Source organism: Pelodiscus sinensis, chromosome 1 (assembly GCF_052426305.1).
Source record: "Pelodiscus sinensis isolate ZL-2025 chromosome 1, ASM5242630v1, whole genome shotgun sequence".
NCBI classification, from domain to species: Eukaryota; Metazoa; Chordata; order Testudines; family Trionychidae; genus Pelodiscus; species Pelodiscus sinensis.
Genome location: NC_143052.1, coordinates 15,855,362 through 15,877,123, shown reverse-complemented (window position 1 = coordinate 15,877,123; position 21,762 = coordinate 15,855,362). Strand labels below are relative to the sequence as shown.

Sequence of the window (21,762 nt, the reverse complement as noted above, 5' to 3'; positions counted from 1 at the left end):
ATTTATTCCACTGTTTAACCACCTTAAAGTTTTTCCTAATGTCTAAGCTAAACCTCCCTTGCTGCAGTTTAAGCCCATTGTTTCTTGTCCTACCATCAGAGGCCAAGGAGAACAATTTTTCTTCCTCCTCCTGGTGACACCCTTTCAGATATTTGAAAACTGCTAAGGCCTGGATCCACAAAGAAACGTAGCTATTGGTATGCTAAGTGCCACAGTGCCTAACTGTTAGATAACTAGAAAATCACTAGAACAGCAATGTGCTCCACAAAGCCCAAGTTAGGCATCTAGACCAGTGTTTCTTAAACTGTTCTGCGGCACTCCAGTGTGCTGTGGAGATCAACAATTCAAAACCCAAACTCCTTGGTGTTCCTCATAAAAAATAAATTATTGTTTCGTGTTTCTCGGTCTTAAAAATTTAAGAAACACTGATCTAGACTCTCTGTACAACAAATGGGGAGATATAGGCACCTTAGACTGCAATTCACAAAAGCCAAAGTGCTAAGTGGGGAGATGCCAACCAGAGAAGTGTGTCCTAAACCATGCCTCTCTCATGGTGATACGTGCATAATCTCAGCTGCAAGAAGGCTTCTGTCTCTGCTTGTAATCCACTAATGGGAACCCCTCTTTGGCAACCAGAGTTATTGCTTGTGAGAATGTTAGACAGCCATGTAATTCCACATAACATGGCCCGGGAACAAGGGGGAAAGGAGGAGGAGCAGTTGCTCCCTTCCAACTTTTGGTTGGGGTATTCACCTGGGGTGTGGCAGATCCTGGTTCACATCCTCACGCTGCATGATAGAGAGTGGTTATTTAAACAGAGGATCACCACCTTGGAGAAGTTATGCTGTTCATAGTCTCTGAAAAATAGGCAAAAGAGGCCTATTTAAGCTATCAGTCATGCTCGATAATTCACAATGTAGACAGGAAACTGCAGCATGGAAATACCCCTGTCAGGATAGGGAGAAATGCAGGTCTTCGCCTACAAGAGTTGACAACTGGGAAGTCATAAGTTTGAAAGTGAGCACCTTTGATGAACTATGACAGGGATACATAGGTGCAGTCATCTGAACTATGACAGCCAACAGACCTAGGGGAAAATTCTTTTAATTGAAATATGATGGAAGTTGAAAGGACAATGAAAGCGATGCATAGGCATAGTATGATACCTGAAATAATGTTAATATGAGCTAATGATAGATGAGACAATTACTGTAATGTCAAGTAGCTTGAGTAAAGATATTTGGGTTTCAAAGAAGAGTGAGGGTCCTCTAACTTTTATGCAGGTGAGAAATCCTTTAAAAGTAGTTGCATGGACTTCAGTTTGATTATTTGCATGAGTAAGGATGATATGAGGATTAGGGATGTGAATGACTAGTCGACTATCCGAATGCAAATGCTTATCGGATAGTCGACAGGCTAGTTGACTAGTTGCTTCCCCACCTTGCTGCCTCTTGCTGCCTCTATCAGAAAGAGGCAGCAAGGGGGGGAGAGGAAGTGGTACTTCAAAGGAGCAGCATCGCGTGGAGCCTGAGGCCAGACCCTGGGCTCCACGTGCGCTGCCGCTTTGAAACGCTGCATGCAACCCAGAGCCAGCTAGGGCATCTCCAGCTGCATGCGGGTGTTTCAAAGCAGCAGTGCCACACAGAGCCTGGGATCAGCTGGGGACTCCCCCACTAACTCCGGGCTCCATGCAGCACTGCCACTTTGAAATGATGCGGGGAGCCTGGTGCCAGGCTCCTCGCAGTGTTTCAAAGCGGCAACGGAGCCTGGGGTCAGCGGGAGAGTCCCCAGCTGACCCCGGGCTCCATGTAGCACTTTCACCTTTGAAGTGTAGCAACAGTCCTAGGATTGTTGCTACACTTCAAAGGTGGAAGCACCCTATCGACTAATTAAATAGTCAATTATTCGATATTTAAAATCCTTAATCGGGATAAAAATGTGGGACTAGACCTTCAGGAATAAAAGCTTAAATCCAGGATAATAGGAGTATTTCTCTTTCCATGCTGTGTAACTGTAATGTAAGTAAATTTGTGCATAATAGACCTCTTGATGAAAAGGTGTGGGGAATCGTTTTTAGTTTGTGATATGTAATAAAGAGTACTTGCAACAGAATAGCTTGTTTGGCATTCTTGTTTTATATATATATATATAAATATATATATATATATATATATATATATATATGAATTAGCACCTAAAATACAAACATGGACACGAAAACATGATGATTTATTTTGGTAGTTAAGAACGTTACTATTTAAATTAAAGTACAAATTGCAGCACTCGTAATTCTTGCCAGAAACCTCTCAAAAATCCATTAATTAACTGTCACTTTACAATGGGGTTCCTATTAAGAAACCTTTGCAGAGGATGGCAGTTTGCTGTTAGCTAGAAGCTATAGCATTTTGAATGGGGCTTTCAGTTGCACGTGGACAAAAAATAAGGTCTGTTCTACATTAAATAGTTACATTGACCCAGCTATGTCACTCTGGAGAGTCAAAAATCCACACCCTTAAGTGAGGTAGTTAAGCTAATCTAACCCCCAGTGTAGATAATACTAGATACATGGAAGAATTTTTCTGTCAACCTAGTTACAAGCCCTTAGGGAGGTGGATTACCTACACTGACAGGAGATATGATTATTTTCTATAAAGACATCAGAGGAGTAAACACCAGCGAGGGAGAATTGTTGTTCCCAGTAAGGGCCAATGCAGACCCCAAAACAAGTGGTTATAAACTGATAATCAACCAGTTTAGGCTTGAAATTAGACTATGGTTTCTAACCATCAGAGAAGTGAAGTACTTGGCCTTCCGAAGGAGCAATGGGGGCTGGGATGGGGTGGGAAACCTTACTGAAACTTTCCAGATTGAGCTTAATACATCTATGGAGGAGATGAGAAATTATGTTAAGATTGCTTACAGTGGCATCTGTCCCAACTGTAAGTGTCTCCAGTGGCTGAAGATGGGACATTAGCTGGAAAGAGCTTTGAGTTACTGCAGGGAATTCTCTCTCGGTTGTCTGGCTGGTAGATCTTGAGCACATACTCAGGGTCAAACTGATTGCCATATTTGGGGTCAGGAAGGATTTTTCTCCCAGATCAGGTTAGCAGAAACTCTGGTGGGGGATGGGATTGCTTTCTCTGCAGTATATGACATGGGTCAACTTGTTGATTTGAGCTAGAGTAATTAATAGATTCTCTGTAACTTGATGTCTTTAAATTGTTGTTTGAAGTCTTCAGAAAGCCAGCCAGAGATTATAGGTCTATTTCATGGGAGGATGGGAGAGATTCAGTGCCCTGTGATATGTAGGATTATCACAGTGGTTCCTTAGGGCAGGAGTGAGGAACCTTCAGCCTGCAACTTTCCTTGATTGAACCTGCAAGGCTTAGGACCCCCACCTAACCCCGGCATAGGCATAAACCAGCCAGCCATGCGGGGGGAGGCACTGTCAATGGCACTGCGGGGTGGGGCCAGAGTCTTGCAAGCCTGATCAAAGCAAACCCTGCAGGCTCTGCCTGGCAAGGGGAGGAAGTGGCTCTTCACGCTGCAGGGAACTACTCTCTGCGTGCATTGCCCTCTATCGCTCCCGTTGGCTGGGAATCTTGGCCAGTGGAAGCACTGGTGGGTGGTACCTGCAGGGAGTGCTTTCCTTCAGTGTGCAGACCCACATGGAGCCACTTGTGCCCCCCCACCCCACTCCTGGAGCTTTGCCAAGTAGGTGCTCCTGTCCCCTGCCCTTTCCCATCCAGACCCCGCACCTCTAGCCCACTCCACCCTCCCTACCTTCCAGACCCCGCATCCCCACCCCCACCCCAATCTGCTCCCACACCTTTCCTCCCATGAAGACCCTGAACTCCTACCTCCAGCCTGCTCCCTGGCAGCCTCCTTCTGCACACTGAACCCCTCACTTTTGGCCCCACCCCAAGGCCTAGTGGGGGCCCCATCCAATCTTCTACCCCAGATCCCCAGAAAAGCTAATCCAGCCCTAGTAAATACTGAACCTTGGTGCTTCCCTTTGGTCTGGGGAGTAAGGGGACTGTCTCTTCTTCCTACTCCTCAGTTAGGGGTAACATCTGTGAAGAGTGTATTTTTTCTCACTTGGGGACCAGGTCATTGAGGGCTTTTGTGGGAGGCTTTTCACTTTGTGTGGCTCCCAATTGATCTTTCTGAGAGTCACTTCTTCTCAACCCAAAAAAAGGTTCCCTACTCCTGCCTTTGGGCATGAAAGTCTATGAGATGGGAGACTGTCTCCCATTGGTGTATACACTGAAGTGCAGCTGAAGTGCTGCTGTAGTGTTTCAAGTGTAGACAAGCCCTAAGCTGCTTGATACTGATTATTTTAGTCCTGATTCTGCAATTTGATCCATGTGGATGTTCCTTTGCATCTGCAGAGTCAGTCCTTGCAGATCTGTTTGCAGGAGCCTTAATTTATAAAGTATTCACGTGTTCCTGAAAAATGCTGTATAAATGTAAAATATTGATATATGCAAGAAATAAGAGTCATTGGGTTTCAAACAGAGCCAACTGTATAAAGTTCTAGTAATTGTTTTCCAGAATATAAAAATTAAATTGTTAAATATTTTTTACTGATTCTTGATTAAAATAGTTCTTTCAACGTACTCTTTGAGCCAGTTTTCTTCAGAAAAGAGCATGATTGCAAATGCACATGAAGTTTTCTTATTTCCATCAATAAAAGATGCTAAAAATCATAGGATCCTTGATAATGTGACAGGATATACAATTTAACACAACTATAATAATTGTTCGACTCTTTTTTAAAAGTAAGTATTAATTATGCAAACCCGAGAAAATGTTTCATTTGCACAAACTGTCTTGTAAATAGTGCTGCTTAGCCAGAGAATGAATATAGGTAAATGCAATAACTTAGTTTAAACTGCAGTTGTGTACATGTTTCTGTAAATATATTCACAGCTTTTTTTCCCCTTCAGTTGGCACTCAAAACAGACAGCAGCCTCTGATTCCTCTGATCTGTGCACAGAAATCAACAATACCAAGGAAGAGAAATAAAAAGAAAAAAATGCCCCAAAAGACTCTTGAGCCTATTACAGTGAATAAGAAACCCAATACTGTAGAGAATGAAAAGAAGTTGTCAGTAAACTCTGAAAGAGCCAGCCTGCAAGCAGCTGAACATACTATAAAGCCGGAGACCCCTGTTTCAGGATTTGGCATCATTCTTGAATCCTCTTCCTCAGATGTAAGTTAATATTTCAGTTGCATACAATGCCAGAGAATCTTATAGAACTGTAGCTTGGGGTCAATGTTGAAGTCTATTTTAGGCTATATTGGAGTCAGGAAAGTGCTGCTGCCAAGGCCTTACATTCTTTTTCTCTGGCCCATAGAAACCACTCTGCAGGTGCTTTGTAGGCATCAAAATTTCTGCTTAACCCTACAAAATAAACTTGCTTCCCCATCTGCCATGCTATCCAGGACCCAAATAAGTCTGGGAGCCCCTGAAAGGATCTATGTAAGGAATTCAGAACCCTAGTCTGTCTTGACTAATGTAATTATTAGGCTTACATCTAAGCCTTGATCCTGAAAAGACTTATTTATTCACTTTTACACACTTGAGTAATTCTCCTGGCTTCTGTGGGGCTGCTCACATGAATAAAGTTTAAGTATGTATGCAAGTCTTTGCAACTTTGGGATATTAAACTTTCATCCCTGTGGTATCTAGGTGAAGTCAGTGGGACTCTCTAGGAGTGTAGGCGGTTTCCCTGACAGATCCAGTTTCAGGATTAGAAGGAGCAGCTATTAGAATTAAGGATGTTAAATATCGGTTAATTGAATAGTCAAGTAACCTCATTAATTCTTATCGGTTACTTGACTAGTCATAGTACCTGGGGGCGGGGGTGGCAGCCAGTGCGCTCTAGCCTCGCTCTCGAGCTCCTGCCACTCCACGCTGCTACCTCTATATCAGAGGCAACAGCTGGTCCGCAAGGGGAGCCAGTTTAAAAACCAGCTCCACTCGTGGACCAGCTGCCTGTCGCCCCCTGTCTGAGCTTCCGGACCCGATGCAAACCAGAACTGAGCCGGACTGCATGCCTGCCCAGCTCCTAATACACTTTAAATTCAGAGCCACAGCGGGAGAAGGTCCTGGACCTGTCGCAAGCCAGGACTGAGCCAGGCTGCTGGCCAGCCTGCTAACATTTTTACTGGTGTTGGGGGATTGTGTTTAGTCTATATAGCCCAGTTATCTAAGAGGGACAGGTCACTGACAAGCCGGACCATGAACCACAAGATGCCTCACCAACAGACAAGTCATCGCCCTCTCCTGATGAGGTGGTCATTCCAGACAACACATTCCCAACCGATGACTAGAAACAATTTCACAACGTTTTTAAAAAAGGTCACTAACAGCCAGGAGGTCACTCTGTTTGAGGTTAAGGAAAAACAACCCAAGTGGGTAAATTGTTTAACCAACTACACTATTACATCCCTAATTAGAATATGTGACTGGAGCATTGGAAGGTTGCAGGTGGCATTGTCTCTTTCAGATAATGTGTATATTTTGATTAATGAAGTGTCTGTGTGGTGACCATAGGATGGTAGATTGGCTTTGTTTAATGATCAGATAGGTTGTGTTTGAAAAGTTCACTGATGAAAGCTGATCATTAATTTCTTTAATATATTTTTAATTTTGAGAAGACAGTTTCCAATTTCCTAAGTACAGTGAGCTAGAGGAACATAATTACGTTTTGTATCAATGAGTGTAAATGAAAAGAATCCTGTAGATAATGTTGTACCTTTCTAGAAGTGCAAACTAATCATAAAAAAGAGCAGTCATGATAATTCAGTTATATAGATGCAAGCTACACCACTAATTAGATTACAGTGTCATGCAAGAGCGTGTGTGTAATGATATATAGTAACTAGTTTAATGCTTTTCAAGGTTCTTCTGTTGTATTGTGGTTAAAAATGTTCGCAGTGATAGTAGATATTGGGTAACTTCTGCCTCAAATGTACAATTTACATTTCTAAGAATACTATGTTTGTGGCTTGATTTTTAGGCTGGATTTCCAATTTTTAGGAAGCTTTGTGCATACAGTAGAATGTCATTCACAGTTTCGTGGTTTCATTTCATTCACTCTAGTTTTGTGGTGATTCATTCTGGGGGCAATTCCTTGTAGATTAGTGGTTCTCAAACTTTAGCAACCCAAGAACCTGTATTTTGATATAACATTTTTTTGCAGACCTCCAAGATAGCTTCTGATTTTTTAGGGTGTGCTCAACCCCTGCTCAGCCCAAGACCCCAACCCCACTCCAACTCCTTCCTCTAGGCCACACCCCCACTCTTCTCACTCCTATTCTACTCCTGCCACTCCTCCTCCCGCCTCTTTTCTCTCCCTTCCCTCTCAGTGCCGTTTGCAGGCTGCTAAACAGTCATTACTCAGCATGCAGAATTTACTGGGAGAGAGGGAAGGGGAGGAATTGATCAGTGGGGCCAGTGGCCCCATACATTACTTACAGACCTATGGAGTATCCTCATGTCCATGGAGCCCAGCTTGAGACCACTGTTGTAGATGGCAGGTTTGCACCTAAAAGAATGGTTGGCTTAAAAATCAGGTCTTATTTTTCTTCCGTTATTTTGGAATTAATGTACACTATTGCCACACTTAATGGTTCAGTATGTTTCCAGCCTCTGAACCTTCTTCTTCGACTTATGTCCTGGTGGGTGCTCCACTGTTGGTGATGGGCTCATCCCGGTACCGCAGATCAGAGATTTTTCCAGCAATGCCTTGTTGAGCTGCACATGCACCGCAAGGATGCATGTCATTTGCATCTTTGGAGATCCTGTGCGTGGCTTGACTCCCCTCAGTTCCTTTGTACCACCCTCAGTCACAGATAGAGCTTAAAACTCCTCCATTTCCCTTTCTGCGAGCAAAAACAGATTTAATTAGTGAGTTAATCACTTATAAATCTTTCTGTTGGAATTTCTAGGTTTAATCATTTAAACAAAAAAGACTTGTTTCTTCATGTAAATAGTTTCCCCTCAACCTGTTGAGAAATGCTGCAGCAAAACTGGGCCTCAAATGGCCCCCTCACCAAGAGACTAAGGTAGTGCCAAATTCAAAACAAAACAAAACAAAAAACCAAGGAAGAACCAAAACAATTCCTGGTTCATCCGGATTTAAGAAATGCGACACGTGTTGTGACCCAGTGTCTGTTTTGGACGGCCACGAATCCTGTATTCAGTGCTTAGGTGAGGTGCACTTCCCTCAAAAATGCGTGCAATGTTGCAGCCTCACAGCCAGGGCACGAAAAGATAGGGAGCTCAGATTAAGAATGTTCCTCTTCAATAAAGCCCTTGAGTCCCAAGCAACTGAAAAAGGGAATACTCATCAAGAGACCTCTACTAAACAGAAGGAATGCGCAAGTTCTACTTCCTCTGAATCACAACCAAAGAAGAAGGTCTCTCGAGCCTGTTCCCTGGCTCCAAGATTCAGCACTGGAGACAAGCTGGGTACATCCAGCACCAGCTGCCCCCTGCCGCATCAGTTGCAGAACCTAAAGCAAGAACCCTGCAGTCAATGGCACTGGCATCAACGGCCATCAACGGCACTGAAGCTGCGGGTGGACTCGGAACTAGATAACATCATGGTGCCAACACCGCAGGTGCCGAGTCAGACCCAAAAGCTAAGGCTAAATTCATGAGGCCATTACCATGGTCACCATGCCTGGAACTGGTGCCCTCCCTACCCCCACCCCCGGTACTAATGCCTCCTCTATCAGCAGCTATGTCACCCACACTGTGAAAGTCTTCTAATTCTCGGCACTGCTCGTATCACAAACATAGCACCAACACACCAGTACCGATGGTGGCACTGAGATCTCAACCATCGTGTGATGAATCTTGTATGCAGTTTCAACAGTGGCTGAATCTGGATGCCAGTTCTGACTTACATACAGATTCAACTTAAGAACCCCAGGCTCCGTGGCTTTGCTCTGCTTTGCTCCCCGTCCCCCTGGCCTGCAGACCAGGGGGACGGGGAGCAAAGCAGAGCAAAGCCACGGAGCACGCGGGCAGCAGACAGCCCAGACGCGTCTGGGCTGTCTGCTGCCCGCGTGTTCCGCCGCTTTGCTTCCTCTCCCTGGTCTGCTGGAGACCAGGGAGAGGGAGGGCCCCGTTCGTAACTGCGGATCCGACATAAGTCGGATCCGCGTAACTCGGGGACTGCCTGTAGATACTCCCCCCATTTGCCGAGATTACCGGTTCTCTCTCACTTCTCAGAATATGAGGCTGACCAGAGTGGTGCTTTCTCCTCTCAGCATTCCTCTCCAACCAAATTATATACGCCTTATGACAAACACTCTCCGCAATACCATCACTGCCCCGCCTGCTACTCTGAATGGTCCTATCACTCTCACCACACAGCATGGTGGTCACCATGCCGCCATTGTGTTCCATTGCGTTCCATTGCAACATCATTCCACAGCACCACCCACTCCTGTCCACAGGCCATCATCACTTCCCCTTCCCCCCCCATAGCCCTCCTCTACCAATGGAGGACCCAGTTATCGAAAAGGGACAGGTCACTGACGAGCCGGACCATGAACCACAAGATGCCTCACCAACAGACAAGTCATTGCCCTCTCCTGAAGAGGTGGTCATTCCAGACAACACATTTCCAACCAATGACCAGAAACAATTTCACAAGCTTTTTAAAAAAGGTCACTAACAGCCAGGAGGTTACTGTGTCTGAGGTTAAGGAAAAACAACATAGGTTCTTAAAGAACGTACACCCAGCAGCCAAATCAAAGATTGTGCTTCCAGTTGATGAAGCTATCTAGAAGCTGAAGGTGAAGTATGGCAGACACTGGCATCAGCCTTGCCTACTAACAAATGAGCTGATTAGAAGAATATCAAGTCTTCAAAAGGCATGGATTTCTTTTTCCTGGATCTGCAACCAAACTCTTTAGTCGTAGATGCAGCAACTTAAGAGACCCAAAAAAACCCAATACAAGATGTCTGCCCATGATAAGAGACTAGATCTGGTTGGTAGGATGGTATATTCTTCCTCTGTTTTGCAACTCCAAATCGCTAATTACACTGCCTTACTCGCAAATCATAATTTCGACAATTATGCCAAACTAACTGAATTAATGCAGCGTTTACCAGATGACAAACAACCCATTTTGAAATCCGTTGTTCAGGAGGGTTATGCTGCTTCACACACAGCACTTCAGATGGCAATGGATGCTGCTGATACAGCGGCAAGAGCAATGGCTACTTCAATAGTCATGTGACATTTTTCTTGGCTGTAAGCAGTAGCAGTGCCAAAAGAGCTGCAAACTAAAGTCGAGGACTTATACTTTGACAAGAAGAAACTCTTTGCTGCAGACACCAATGAAGCTTTACATTCTAGTAAATACTCCCAGATAACATTATGTACTCTGGGAATGTATATACCACCATATAGGAGAACACGTTATACTCCTTATCAGAGGAACCGACACTTCTCCATACCCTACTTTTCTACCTAAAGTTTGCACAGAATTCCACATCAGTGAGTCCATTGTTCTCCTTGCTTTCTACCCAAAGCCTCATAAGTCCCACAAGGAAGCAGTGTTGTGTACCTTAGACGTGTGCAGGGCATTATCCTTTTACTTTGACCACACATGACCTTTCCGCAGATCACAGGCTCTTTTTATCACTTGCGGAATGATCTCAGGGAACACCGTTATCATCCCAGTGTATTTCCAAGCTGCTAATGTCTTGCATCACCCAATGTTGCTCCCGCATGGGGCAGAACACTTCCTGTGTGTTTTCTTCCCTCCCCCCTCACCCCCGCCCCGAGCACACTCCATGCAAGCATTAGTCACCTCAGCAGCCTTTCTGAAGGGTGTTTCCCTCAATAACATCCGTGGAACAGCTACTTTGTCATCCAACCACACATTCATGAGACAGTATGCAATCCCTTCACAAGTAGACTCAACCTCTACAGGTATCAGAGGGGTGACCGTGTTAGTCTGAATCTGCATAAACAACAAGAAGTCCTGTGGCACCTTATAGACTAACTGATTTATTGGAGCATAAGCTTTTGTGGGCAAAGACCCTCTTTGTAGCTCATGCAGTCCTTTCATCGATGCACAATACTTAATCCAAAGCCCGCCTGCCAGATTGTGGGTACTCCTCCATAGCCACCAACAGTGGAGCACCCACGGGGACATCACTTGCAGAAGAAAGGGAAGTTACTCGTGTGTGGTAATGACGGTTCTTTGAGATGAGTGTTCCACAACCCATTCTTCCTCCGCTCTTCTTAAGATTCATTACACGCAAGAGGGCGTGCACGAAGAAATTGAGGAGAGTCGGGCCACGTGCACACCCAATCTCCAAAGGTGCGAATGATACATGCCCCTGCTGCACGTGCATGGTCCGACCAGGCACGCCTGGAAAAATCTCTGATCGGCAGCGCTCCATCACCAATAGTAGAGCACCCGCAGGGACACACATCTCGAAGAACCGTTGTTATCACACAGGTGAGTAACTTCCCTGTTCCAGCCGCAGTGCAGCTTAGGACAGTTCTGAAGATAAGCAAGGCTTTATTACTTAAACTATATGAGTTTTGTTTTAAAAAGAAGAAAGATGAAGTTTAGGAATGGATGTATTTGCCAGTGAAAATAAAATGCAATCTCTAAACATTTTGAATGGACTACATAATCTCACTTTAAAAAAAATGAATGAGGGCATTGTTTTATCTTTTCCTTCTGTTTATTTATAGGCATTTATGTTGCACTCACGGTCATCATGTCTGAGCCCCTAGGAAAGCTGAAAGGCAGTTTTGATAGTACAGTATATAAATAATCTCATTGAAGAATTGTACAAATTGCCGCTTGTATGTACTGATTTATACAATTGCTAACTGATGCCATTATTTTCACTACATCTTTGCTAGAAATTATCTCTATTCCACTTCAGTAAACCAATGTTAAGGTTTCACTGGAGGTACCTTGGAGTCACATCAGTGAGTCAGAGGTTAGAATGTGGCCCATGAACCAGATTAGCCTTTGTAAAATATAATGATCACTTACTTAGTTAAACTTCCTTGTCTTTGCTTTACTATTAATGCAGATAATGAAAGTTACACTACACATGAATATACTTGTTCTTTATACCTTGCTTCTTATTATTGCTAACAAGAGCTATTCTATTTAATAAATCACATGCTAAGCTGTCCATGAAAGCTCAGTTAGATACTGATTGCCTTTGATTGAAGAATAATTTGCTACTAAAGTAAAGCAGATGTAAATCAGGATTTATATAATCGATTTATGTGGCTGATATGTTTAGTTTAGGCTTTTTAAAATAAATTAATCAATTTGTGTGTAACAGATTCTGTCCTTCCTGCCCTGCACAATGCACAGGTGGATTTCACAGATAATTCACAGCAGTATTAATGAGATTTGTTTATGGCATTTCCTCCTTGCATCACTGCAATCTTGCTAAGCTATGTCTGATTATTGTTTGTGGGTGTGAATAAAATCAACCCTCTGAGCACTGTAAGCTTTACTGGCATATGCACTGGTGTGCACAGCGTTATGTCAATGGAAGAAGCCTGATGAGCTGGTTTTGTAATGTATGTGAGAGAATTCTCTCCCATCAGCATAACATGGCAACATAAGCCCTCTTTACAGCAGCACAGATGTGTCAGTACAGCTGTGATGTTGTAAGCTTGTCAGTGTGGACTGGGCCTTAGATTTCAAAGGCTATGTCTACACTAGAGAGTTTTCAGCAACAGAGCTGTACGCAACTGCACTGCTGTAAGATCTCTCATGTAGCTGCTCTACCGCTTCGCACATTACCTCTTATGCCAGTGTAACTTATGTTCAGCAGTGGTATGTTATTTTTCACACATCTGAGCAACATAAGTGTTGCCAATATAAACGGTGGTGTAGAAATGGCTAATCGTGTCTGTCACTGACATACCTTCTGCCATTTGTGGACATTTTTTTTATGCCAACAGGAGAACTGGCTCATGTCAGCAGAAAGCATCTTCAGAAGACACTCTGTATGTACAGACTTGACCAAAGTTTCAAGCCAAGTCTGGCAAAGTAATATCTGTTACCCACCATCTGTCATTCACATCCTAACAACTTCATAAGTATATTATGGTTAGTATTAGGGATGTTAACTAAAAAGTATTTGTGTAACACTGTAACCACTGGATTTTTTTAGTGGTTACACATTTACATACAGGGGAGCAGGTGGGAGCTGGTGCTTGCAGGAAGCCAGCTTAAAAACTGACTCCCCTCTAGGGTTGCTAGATGGTTTCAGAAAAGATATCGAACCAAAAAAAAAAAACCCCAGCTTAGATCAACCTGTACTTGTAGTGTAGACCTGCCTTCGATGAGGTTGCAGGAGGCATGTTAGGATGAAATTTGCCCTGTAATTTTAAGTGTCTTTGAAAATGCACCCACAGTATATGCCGGTGAATGCGTGCATTAGTAAAGCAAAACCAAAATGTTGCTTGAGCAAACAGGCTAAAAATGTGTAATTGAACAAAATATACATCTTTCATGCCCAATGTGTATTTTGGGGTTAGGGACCCTCTCAAAGACCGCTGGAAAGTGTTGGACTTCAAAGTTTAGCTGTACCGGAAATACAAGGCAGTGATATTTTTCCTTTCTCTTCTGATAATGACGCTTAGCTATATGATTTACCACAATTTCTTTTTACTATAAGTATCAATTTAATGTTATCATGTTTTAAGGATGCACTCATACATGATAACAGAAAAGGGAGTGACTGGTAAACCAGCACAGGATTTGGGAGCAATCATTATTATTTTTGCCACTTTTAACACACATGGGTTGTCCTTGCACTGTTAGATCCTACTGATTTGACTTTCTGTGAAGCTTTGAATGGAACTTTAAGCCAGTTCGCTACTGGAAGATGGGTGTCGTACTGTTTCCTCTGAGAACATATCCCTGAGAACACCTGTTTCCTCTGAGAACATATCCCTTCTCTGGTGCCCTGTTGATGTTCCTCTCCATTTGTGCCTAAGGATACAGATTGTACTCCCTGTGCCCACGGGAATGAATCCGGTCCATTAAAGGGTCCTATAAACCCTATTTTAAAAAGCTATTTGGCCTTGTTCAGATGATGATGTTCTGGTGGTAACCTTCTGGGTCCTACCTGTAATTAGATATAGCAAGGTATTTTCACCCTTTGGGTTTTTGTTTTGTGCAGAGATTTGAAGTAACATAGTTAGTGTTGAGTATCTGCAGTAGTACATAAAGATGCAATGTATTTTATTTGCCTTGTAATGTGCTCATTCACTGGTTACTTTTATTTGAGTAAAATAAACTGTTATCATGACTCTTGGAAAAAAGCTTACGTGATCACATGCATGGAGTGACAATAAAGTCTTGCTGGGTGTGCATGTAAAACTGTGTGTGTGAATAATATTCGAATTAAAATATTTATTTGTGTTCCTTTGGTAGCCAGAAGTGCAACTTGCTGAAGGCTTTGATGTTTTTATGCCCAAATCTCAGCTGGACTCTATATTGTCAAACTATACTCGCTCAGGAAGCCTGCTGTTTAGAAAGTTGGTGTGTGCGTTTTTTGATGACAAGACCTTGGCTAACTCTTTACCTAATGGCAAAAGAAAAAGAGGACTTAATGACAACCGGAAAGGACTAGACCAAAATATTGTGGGCGCAATAAAAGGTACGTTTCTGCTTTGTTTTGTGTGCATGTATGCGTGTTTGTGTGTGTGCGCGCATGGGCATAGTTGAGACTGTGTTCTATACATTGAGTAATGCCATTTAGCTAGATTCCCTGGAGTTTGAGTCAGAAAATGTGCACTCTTTTATTTTATAATTTTTCCATAAATTCTGAAGTGGTCCCTCCAGGCCAGATTAAGCCATAGAAGCCCATGCATAGGGTCTCTCCCCTCTAAAGGCATGTGGTGAAATAAGAATGTCAACTTTATCTTCTTTATGGCTGCAGCAAAAAGCTTGAAAATGTGACCAGAATACTTTAGTCAGCGTACTTGAGTACTTCTGTGTGAGTTAGAAAACAACCTGAAACATTCGCTCCAAGTATAGAAATGCACTGCTCATTCATTAGATTAACTGTGTCATATCTATTCTGTGAATAACTGGATTAGTGGTTTCTGACTGACTGAGAGGTGGAGAAGATCTTATTGAGGAAAATCTAGTAAAAGAAATGACTTATGTATGAATCTAGTTCTGATGTCAGTGATGATGTGGTTCTGCTTGTCTGGTGGGAGTGAGTTCCACAGTCTATGGGTACATCTACACAGCAACATTATTTCAAAATAACTAGCATTATTTTGAAATAACTTAGTCCACGTCTACACAGTAGGCAGTTATTTTGAAATAATGTCAAAATACTGTCAAGTTGGAGAACATCTTACTTCGACTCCTGTAACCCTCCTTGTACCAGGAGTAAGGGAAGTCAGAGGAAGGATACATCTAGACTACAAGCCTCTTTCAAAAGAAAGCGTCTAGACAACAAACAGATTTTTCGAAAAAGCGAGCAGCTTTTTTTGAAAGAGAGTCTAGATTCTCACTTTCGAAAATGCACAGTTTGCATTCAGTAGCGCCTTTTTTTTGAAAGAGTACTTTTGAAAAAAGGCGTTATTCCTCGTAAAATGAGGTTTACCGTGATCGAAAAAACTGCCGCATTCCTTTGATTTACTTTTGAAAGAATGCAGTCTAGACGCAGGTGAAGTTTTTTTGAAAAAAGGCTACTTTTTTCGGAAAAACACTGTGTCTAGACACACCTGAAGAGTGCTCTATATCGAAATAAATGCTGTATAGATGTTCCCAATTTCAAAATAAGCAATTTCAAAATAAGCTACACAATTGACATAGCTCAATTTGCATAGCTTATTTCGAGTTAAGCCCTGCTGTATAGACACACCATATGTCAGTAGCTATCAACCTTTTCAAACTACTGTACCTCTTTCAAGAGTCTGATTTATCTTGTGTATCCCCAAGTTTCACCTAACTTAAAATTATTTGCTTACAAAATCATTCATAAAATGCAAAAGTGTCACAGAACACCATTACTGAAAAATTTCTTCATTTCTCATTTTTAGCATATAAATTATAAATCAACTGCAATATAAATATTGTAATTATATTTGTGCGTGTGTGTGTGTGTGTGTGTGTATATATATATATATATATATATATATATATATATAGTGCCCATTGTTTGAAATTTTAGTTTGTGCTGACTTCACTGGTGCTTTGTATATGGCCTGTTGTTTACCTATTTTTACATTTAGATGGGTTAATATACTCCTGGGAGTGGCATGTGTACTTGTGGTCTAGGTCAAGCTCCTCCGAATGTTCTGTCCACCTCTGAGTTGTCTTCCCCGTTGATCAGTGGTTTCAGGATTCCAGTAGAATGTAGGTGCTAGGGAAATTATGGTCCAGGGCTTTGAATATTAGGATAAAGACTCTGTTCAACTTAATCAGGGAACTAGTGAAAAAAGGAAAGCAGAGGGGTGGTCTATGTTAACTAGACAAGCTGTTGCATTTTGTACCATCTGGAGCTTTTAAGTACATGTGATTCATTCCTAGTTATGAGTTGCCATAAGCTAACTTGGGGGAGAAGACTATATGGATCATGGAAAGCTGGGAGAAGGCTCGAGATATGGGGGATCCTGGATCATTATAGCAGGGACAAGAGAGCGGAGAAATAAAATTAGGATCTTAGATGTCTGTATAATAAGATAAGTATGGAGAATAAACAGGAAGAACTAGAAATACTAGCGAATAAACACAATTGTGACATAATTGGCATCACAGTGATTTGGTGGGATAATTTACATGACTGAAATATTGGTATAGAAACATACAGTTTGCACAGGAATAGGGAAAAAAGGAGGTGTTTTTGCTTTGTATATCCAAAATGTATAAAGTTGGATGGAGGTTGAGATGAAAATAAGAGACAGACTTCTACAGTGTTTTTGAGTAAGGATAAAAGAGATAAAAAACATGAGTGCTTTTATAGTAGGGATCTACCATAGATTGCCTAACCTTGAAGAAGAGTCTAGACAAGGCTTTTTTTTTTATAATATATAAACTATTAGCAAAATTATCCAAAGCACAGGACTTCTGGTTGATGGGGGACTTCAGCTACCCAGAAATGTTTGGAAAATAACAAACAGCAGAGCATTGATTATCCAACACGGTCTTGGAATGCATTGGTAATACTTTTTCATTTCAGAAGGTGGAGAAAAAAACTAGTGGAGAGGCTGTTCTAGATTTGATTTTTACAAACAAGGAGGAACTGGTTGAGAATTTGAAAGTGGAAGGCAGCTTGGGTGAAAGTGATCATGAAATGAGAGTTTGTGGTTTCCCACAGCTCCCATTGACCAGAAGTAGCGAACTGCTGCTACTGGGACCTGCCGGGAGCCAGGCCTGCAGGACGTCCAACATAAACAAACTGTCTCGCGGCCCACAAGTGGATTACCTTGAAAAGCCGCATGCCAGAGTTTGACAATCCCTGAGCTAGAGAGACCAGGAAGGTTTGAATATGAATTTTAAAATCAGCTTATCTGGAGCAAAGGTAGCAAGGGACAGATATTTCCAGTAGGTGGGGCCACACCATTGAAGTAACAAAACTCTCCCCACTGTAGAAAGCCTCAGTCACTGATGCAAATTGAAAAGCCTGAGTTACGTACCACTAAAAATTGGAGTTTGTAATGGAAATAGAAAGGTATTTGTGTAGCACTACTAGGCATTGCTATAATAAGAGGATTGCATTCACTGCATTTAGAGTATAACCAAATGATAGTGCATGACCCTTATCATGCTTCATTAGGGGAATTCTTTCATAGGGGCTAATGTAACATGTTGCCAAGGGTTGACACACTGTGGGACTTTACTCAGCCTGGCTCCAATAGCACTGTTTTTCCCTGAGGAGCTATGCTATAAGATTCTGTGGTTTCATTTATTCCAAGTAATGACTGAGCCAGTGTGAAATCTTCATGAGAACAACATCATATTGTTTGCATCATCATTAAGACTTTACTCTGCCAACTTCTTGGATATTGTTTAGTGGTGCTTTTAGTCCTTTTCCATGATGTGGATACAGAAATAGAGAAAAAGCTATATTCATTGGAAAAATTAGCAGAAAACTTAAGGGGACACTGTCCACTTGAAAATTAGCCTTCTATCTGAAAATATTTTACCTACCATCTTTACAATCTTGGGGGGGAGCCTTGGGGGCCGGATCCAAGGAAGCCAGGTGCTGCATTTGGTCTCCGGGTCTTAGGCTCCCCACCTCTGCTGTAAGTGAAAATGGTTACAGGATTAATTCTCTACTTTCTGCACATTTTGTGGAGTGCCCGTTTCACTGTTGTCCCCATGTAGTCATTTCCCTCTGTGTGTGTCTTTCATACAACATAGAGGAGAGAAAAATCTTGTTTACAAATAAGCAAATGTGATTGTAAAATCACAAAAATTGGCAGAGAAGTAGAAGCTAAAACTATTATCTTTTTAATTTACTAGAATTCAAGTTATTGTCTGTTACAAAGGATAATGTAATCTTTCCCATCATTAGACTCTGATATATTGTGGTCAGTTGTTGATTATTACAGTTGAACCTCTTTAATCCAGCAACCCTGAGAAACAGATTTTGTTAAAGATTTTGTCAGGCCAGGGAAGCTGCTGCAGGGTCTTGGCATGCTGGGGATGGGGTGCTCACCTAGCACTCCGTTCCTGGAAGCAGTTTGCTTTTATATATGTTTTGCCATTATGATAAATGCTCTCTTCATATCACCTGCTTGCTAGCAGCCTGACAGACAAGACCATATGAAACCAGAAGTACCAGGAAGAGAACTGCAGTTCTCCACTTATGCCAAATGAATATGGTGGATAGTTATAAATATCTATCATGCCTTGAGGCTTAGGTCAGAGTTCACCATTATTTCAATACAGATTTTGTATATGTGACATACATGAGTATATCACATGAGATGTAGACATTTTCTCTCTCTCAGGTTTTTATAAGCAGCTACTCAATATAGTATCTATGTACAAAATCATATTTTTAAAGATACACGGAACGTTGAATTGCCCTCTGCTCTTGCCCTCCCAGGTTTGACTGCTTTAACCTCGGTTTTTGTTATTGTTGGTATTATTTTTAATCTTCTCTTCTTTTTCCCCCTCTTTTCAGTTTTGATAAGACACATTTTTTAAAAAATGTTACCTTTTATTTTAGTCTTCACAGAAAAGTATTGCACTGCTAACCACGTGGATAAACTTCCTGGCCCCCGAGACTGGGTACAGATTCTACAAGATCAAATTAAACTGGCAAGAAGACGGTTAAAAAGAGGCTCAGGTAAGCATGAAAATGTCAGAAATAACAACTTAGCCTAAGACTACAGTCACAGAGCCTAATTTTTTTCAGAAGTGCACTGAGCACCTGCAACTTGAAAGTAGGAATAAGAGATCCTCCGGAAAAGGCTTTATTTTCCGGAGAATCACATCTAGACTGGCGCTTTTCTCCGGCTTATCCCCAAGCCGGAAATCAAATCAGTGTAGACGTAGCCAGCATGTATCACTCCTCTGCCCCTCCCCTCACCAGCTGGGAGCGAGAAGAATGCAGGCAAGCTGTGCACTTGATTTTTTCTCCCTGATAGTGAGGGGAAGGGGAATAAGAACAAGCAATGTCCCAGTATGTGCAGCTGTAGCCTCCCCGTCCCCTCCTGAAATGATAGCCTTGGATAAGTACCCAGAAGACCTAGTGACACACATGGGCAAGTGTGGCAGCAGTTCAAGTCTGGCTTTGCAGTGTCACTGCCCACATTGAGGTTAGGCTAATCCAAGTGCTCAGACCCAGATGCTGATTACCTTATTTAACACTGCAGTGAAGATACATCCTTGGGCTCTAGTCCTACAATTAAGGGAATGTCAGCGCTGCACTCTGGCCATGTTCTGTCAGTTACAGTTGAAATGAGAATTTATATAATCAAAATCCATGGTAGAATTTCCAGGAAGCTGAAAACCATTTCTCCCCAATAAAGACGTGTGTGTAATTATTTTATCAGCTTATACTGGTCTGTTTTTGAAGTATTTTGCCCACTTTCCTCCTGGGGACACTCTTCTTATGTTGGGACTTTCAAAAAATGCTGGGGAGGGAAGTGAGACTCTCCATATGCAAGTATTCCCAGGCCTCTAAGAACTCTCTTTCCAATAGCACCTGCCCCCATTGTATGAAGCATATTATTTGTAACACACCAAGAACTCTGCCTTACAAACACCTTTCTTTGCTTGCTTCCTTTTTCTTACTGCTCCTCACTGCAAATAATTGTACTGTTCCTGATATGACATCGGGAACAGCGGCATCCATTATGACAGTGCAAAGCTATAGGTTTTGAACCAAGTAGAATTAAATTCTTAACCAGTTGAAATTGTGTGTGTTTATATATAGACCCTTCTTAAATAAACTAAGAATGGCTATACTGGGTCAGACCAAAGGTCCGTCTATCCCAGTGTTCTGTCTTCTGACCATGGCCAATTCTAGGTGCCCCAGGGGGAAAAAACAGAACAAATAATCAAGTGATCTTTCCCCTGTCACCCATTCCAAGCTTCTGACAGAAGCTAGGGACACAATTCCTACCCATCCTGGCTAATAGCCACTAGTTCTTTTATGAATTCTGTTAGTCGTGGTCTTCACAACATCCTCTGACAAGGAGTTCCACAGTTAGACTGTGCATTGTGTGAAGAAATACTTCCTTTAGTTTGTTTTAAACCTGCTGCTTATTAATTTCATTTGGTGACCCCTATTTCTTGTGTTATGGAAACAGGTAAATAACTTTTCCTTATCTATTTTCTCCACATCAGACCTGATTTTATAGATCTCTGTTGTATTCCCTCTTTAGTCTACGTTAATAAAACTGGGACTTTTTAGTTTGGAAATGTTTCCTCATTCTGCAGCCATTCCAAGCCCCTAATCATTTTTGTTGCCCTTTTCTGAACTTTGTCAAATGCCAATATTTTTTTTTTTTTGAGATGAGATGATCACATCTCTCACGTTATTCAAGAAGTGGCTGTACCATGGATTTATATAAAGGCAATAAGATATTCTCTGTCATTTTTTAATGATTCCTAATATACTGTTTGCTTTATTGACTGCTGCTGCACATTGAGTAGATGTCTTAGAGAACTATCCACAGTGACTCCAAGATCTTTCCCTTGCGTGGCAGTAGCTAATTTAGCCCCCATCATTTTGCACATATAGTTGGGGTTATGTTTTCCAATATGCATTACTTTTCATTTATCAACGTTAAAATTCATCTGCCATTTTTTTGCCCAGTCACTTTGGTTTGTGAGATCCGTTTGAAGCTCTTCACATCTGCTTTGGACGTAACTATCTTGAGCAGTTTAGTCTTGTCTGCAAATCTTTCAACCTCACTGTTTACCCCATTCTCCAGATTGTTTATGAATATGTTGATTAGGATTGGTCCCAGTACAGACCCCAGTGGGACACCACTAATTACCTCTCTCCATTATGAAAACTGACCATTTATTCCTACCCTTTGTTTCCTAGCTTTTAACTAGTTATCAGTCCATGAGAGGACCTTGCAGTGTTTAATCACCCTGACAGTTAGGAAGTTTTTCCTAATGTCCAGCCTAAGCCCCCCTTGCTTCAAGTTAAGCCCATTGCTTCTTGTCCTATCATCAGAGGCTAAGGAGAATGATTTTTCTCCCTCCTCTTTGTGACACCCTTTTAGATACCTGAAAACTGCTATCAAG

At 42.0% G+C, this 21,762-nt stretch overlaps 1 protein-coding gene across 4 annotated transcripts in view; it reads left to right on the top strand.

The window, feature by feature from the left end:
- Positions 1–21,762, top strand: part of BEND7 (BEN domain containing 7) — a 69,543-nt gene that overhangs the window by 23,351 nt on the left and 24,430 nt on the right. For all 4 annotated transcript variants that reach the window (XR_012903142.2, XM_089778360.1, XM_014570483.4 and 1 more), the window contains 3 exons: positions 4,950–5,215; positions 14,464–14,689; positions 19,226–19,345. Coding sequence is in view for 3 of the 4 variants with exons in the window: in XM_089778360.1 (XP_089634486.1) it covers positions 4,950–5,215; positions 14,464–14,689; positions 19,226–19,345 (612 nt within the window). In the remaining variant the exon portion in view is untranslated. The remainder of the gene's footprint in view (positions 1–4,949; positions 5,216–14,463; positions 14,690–19,225; positions 19,346–21,762) is intronic.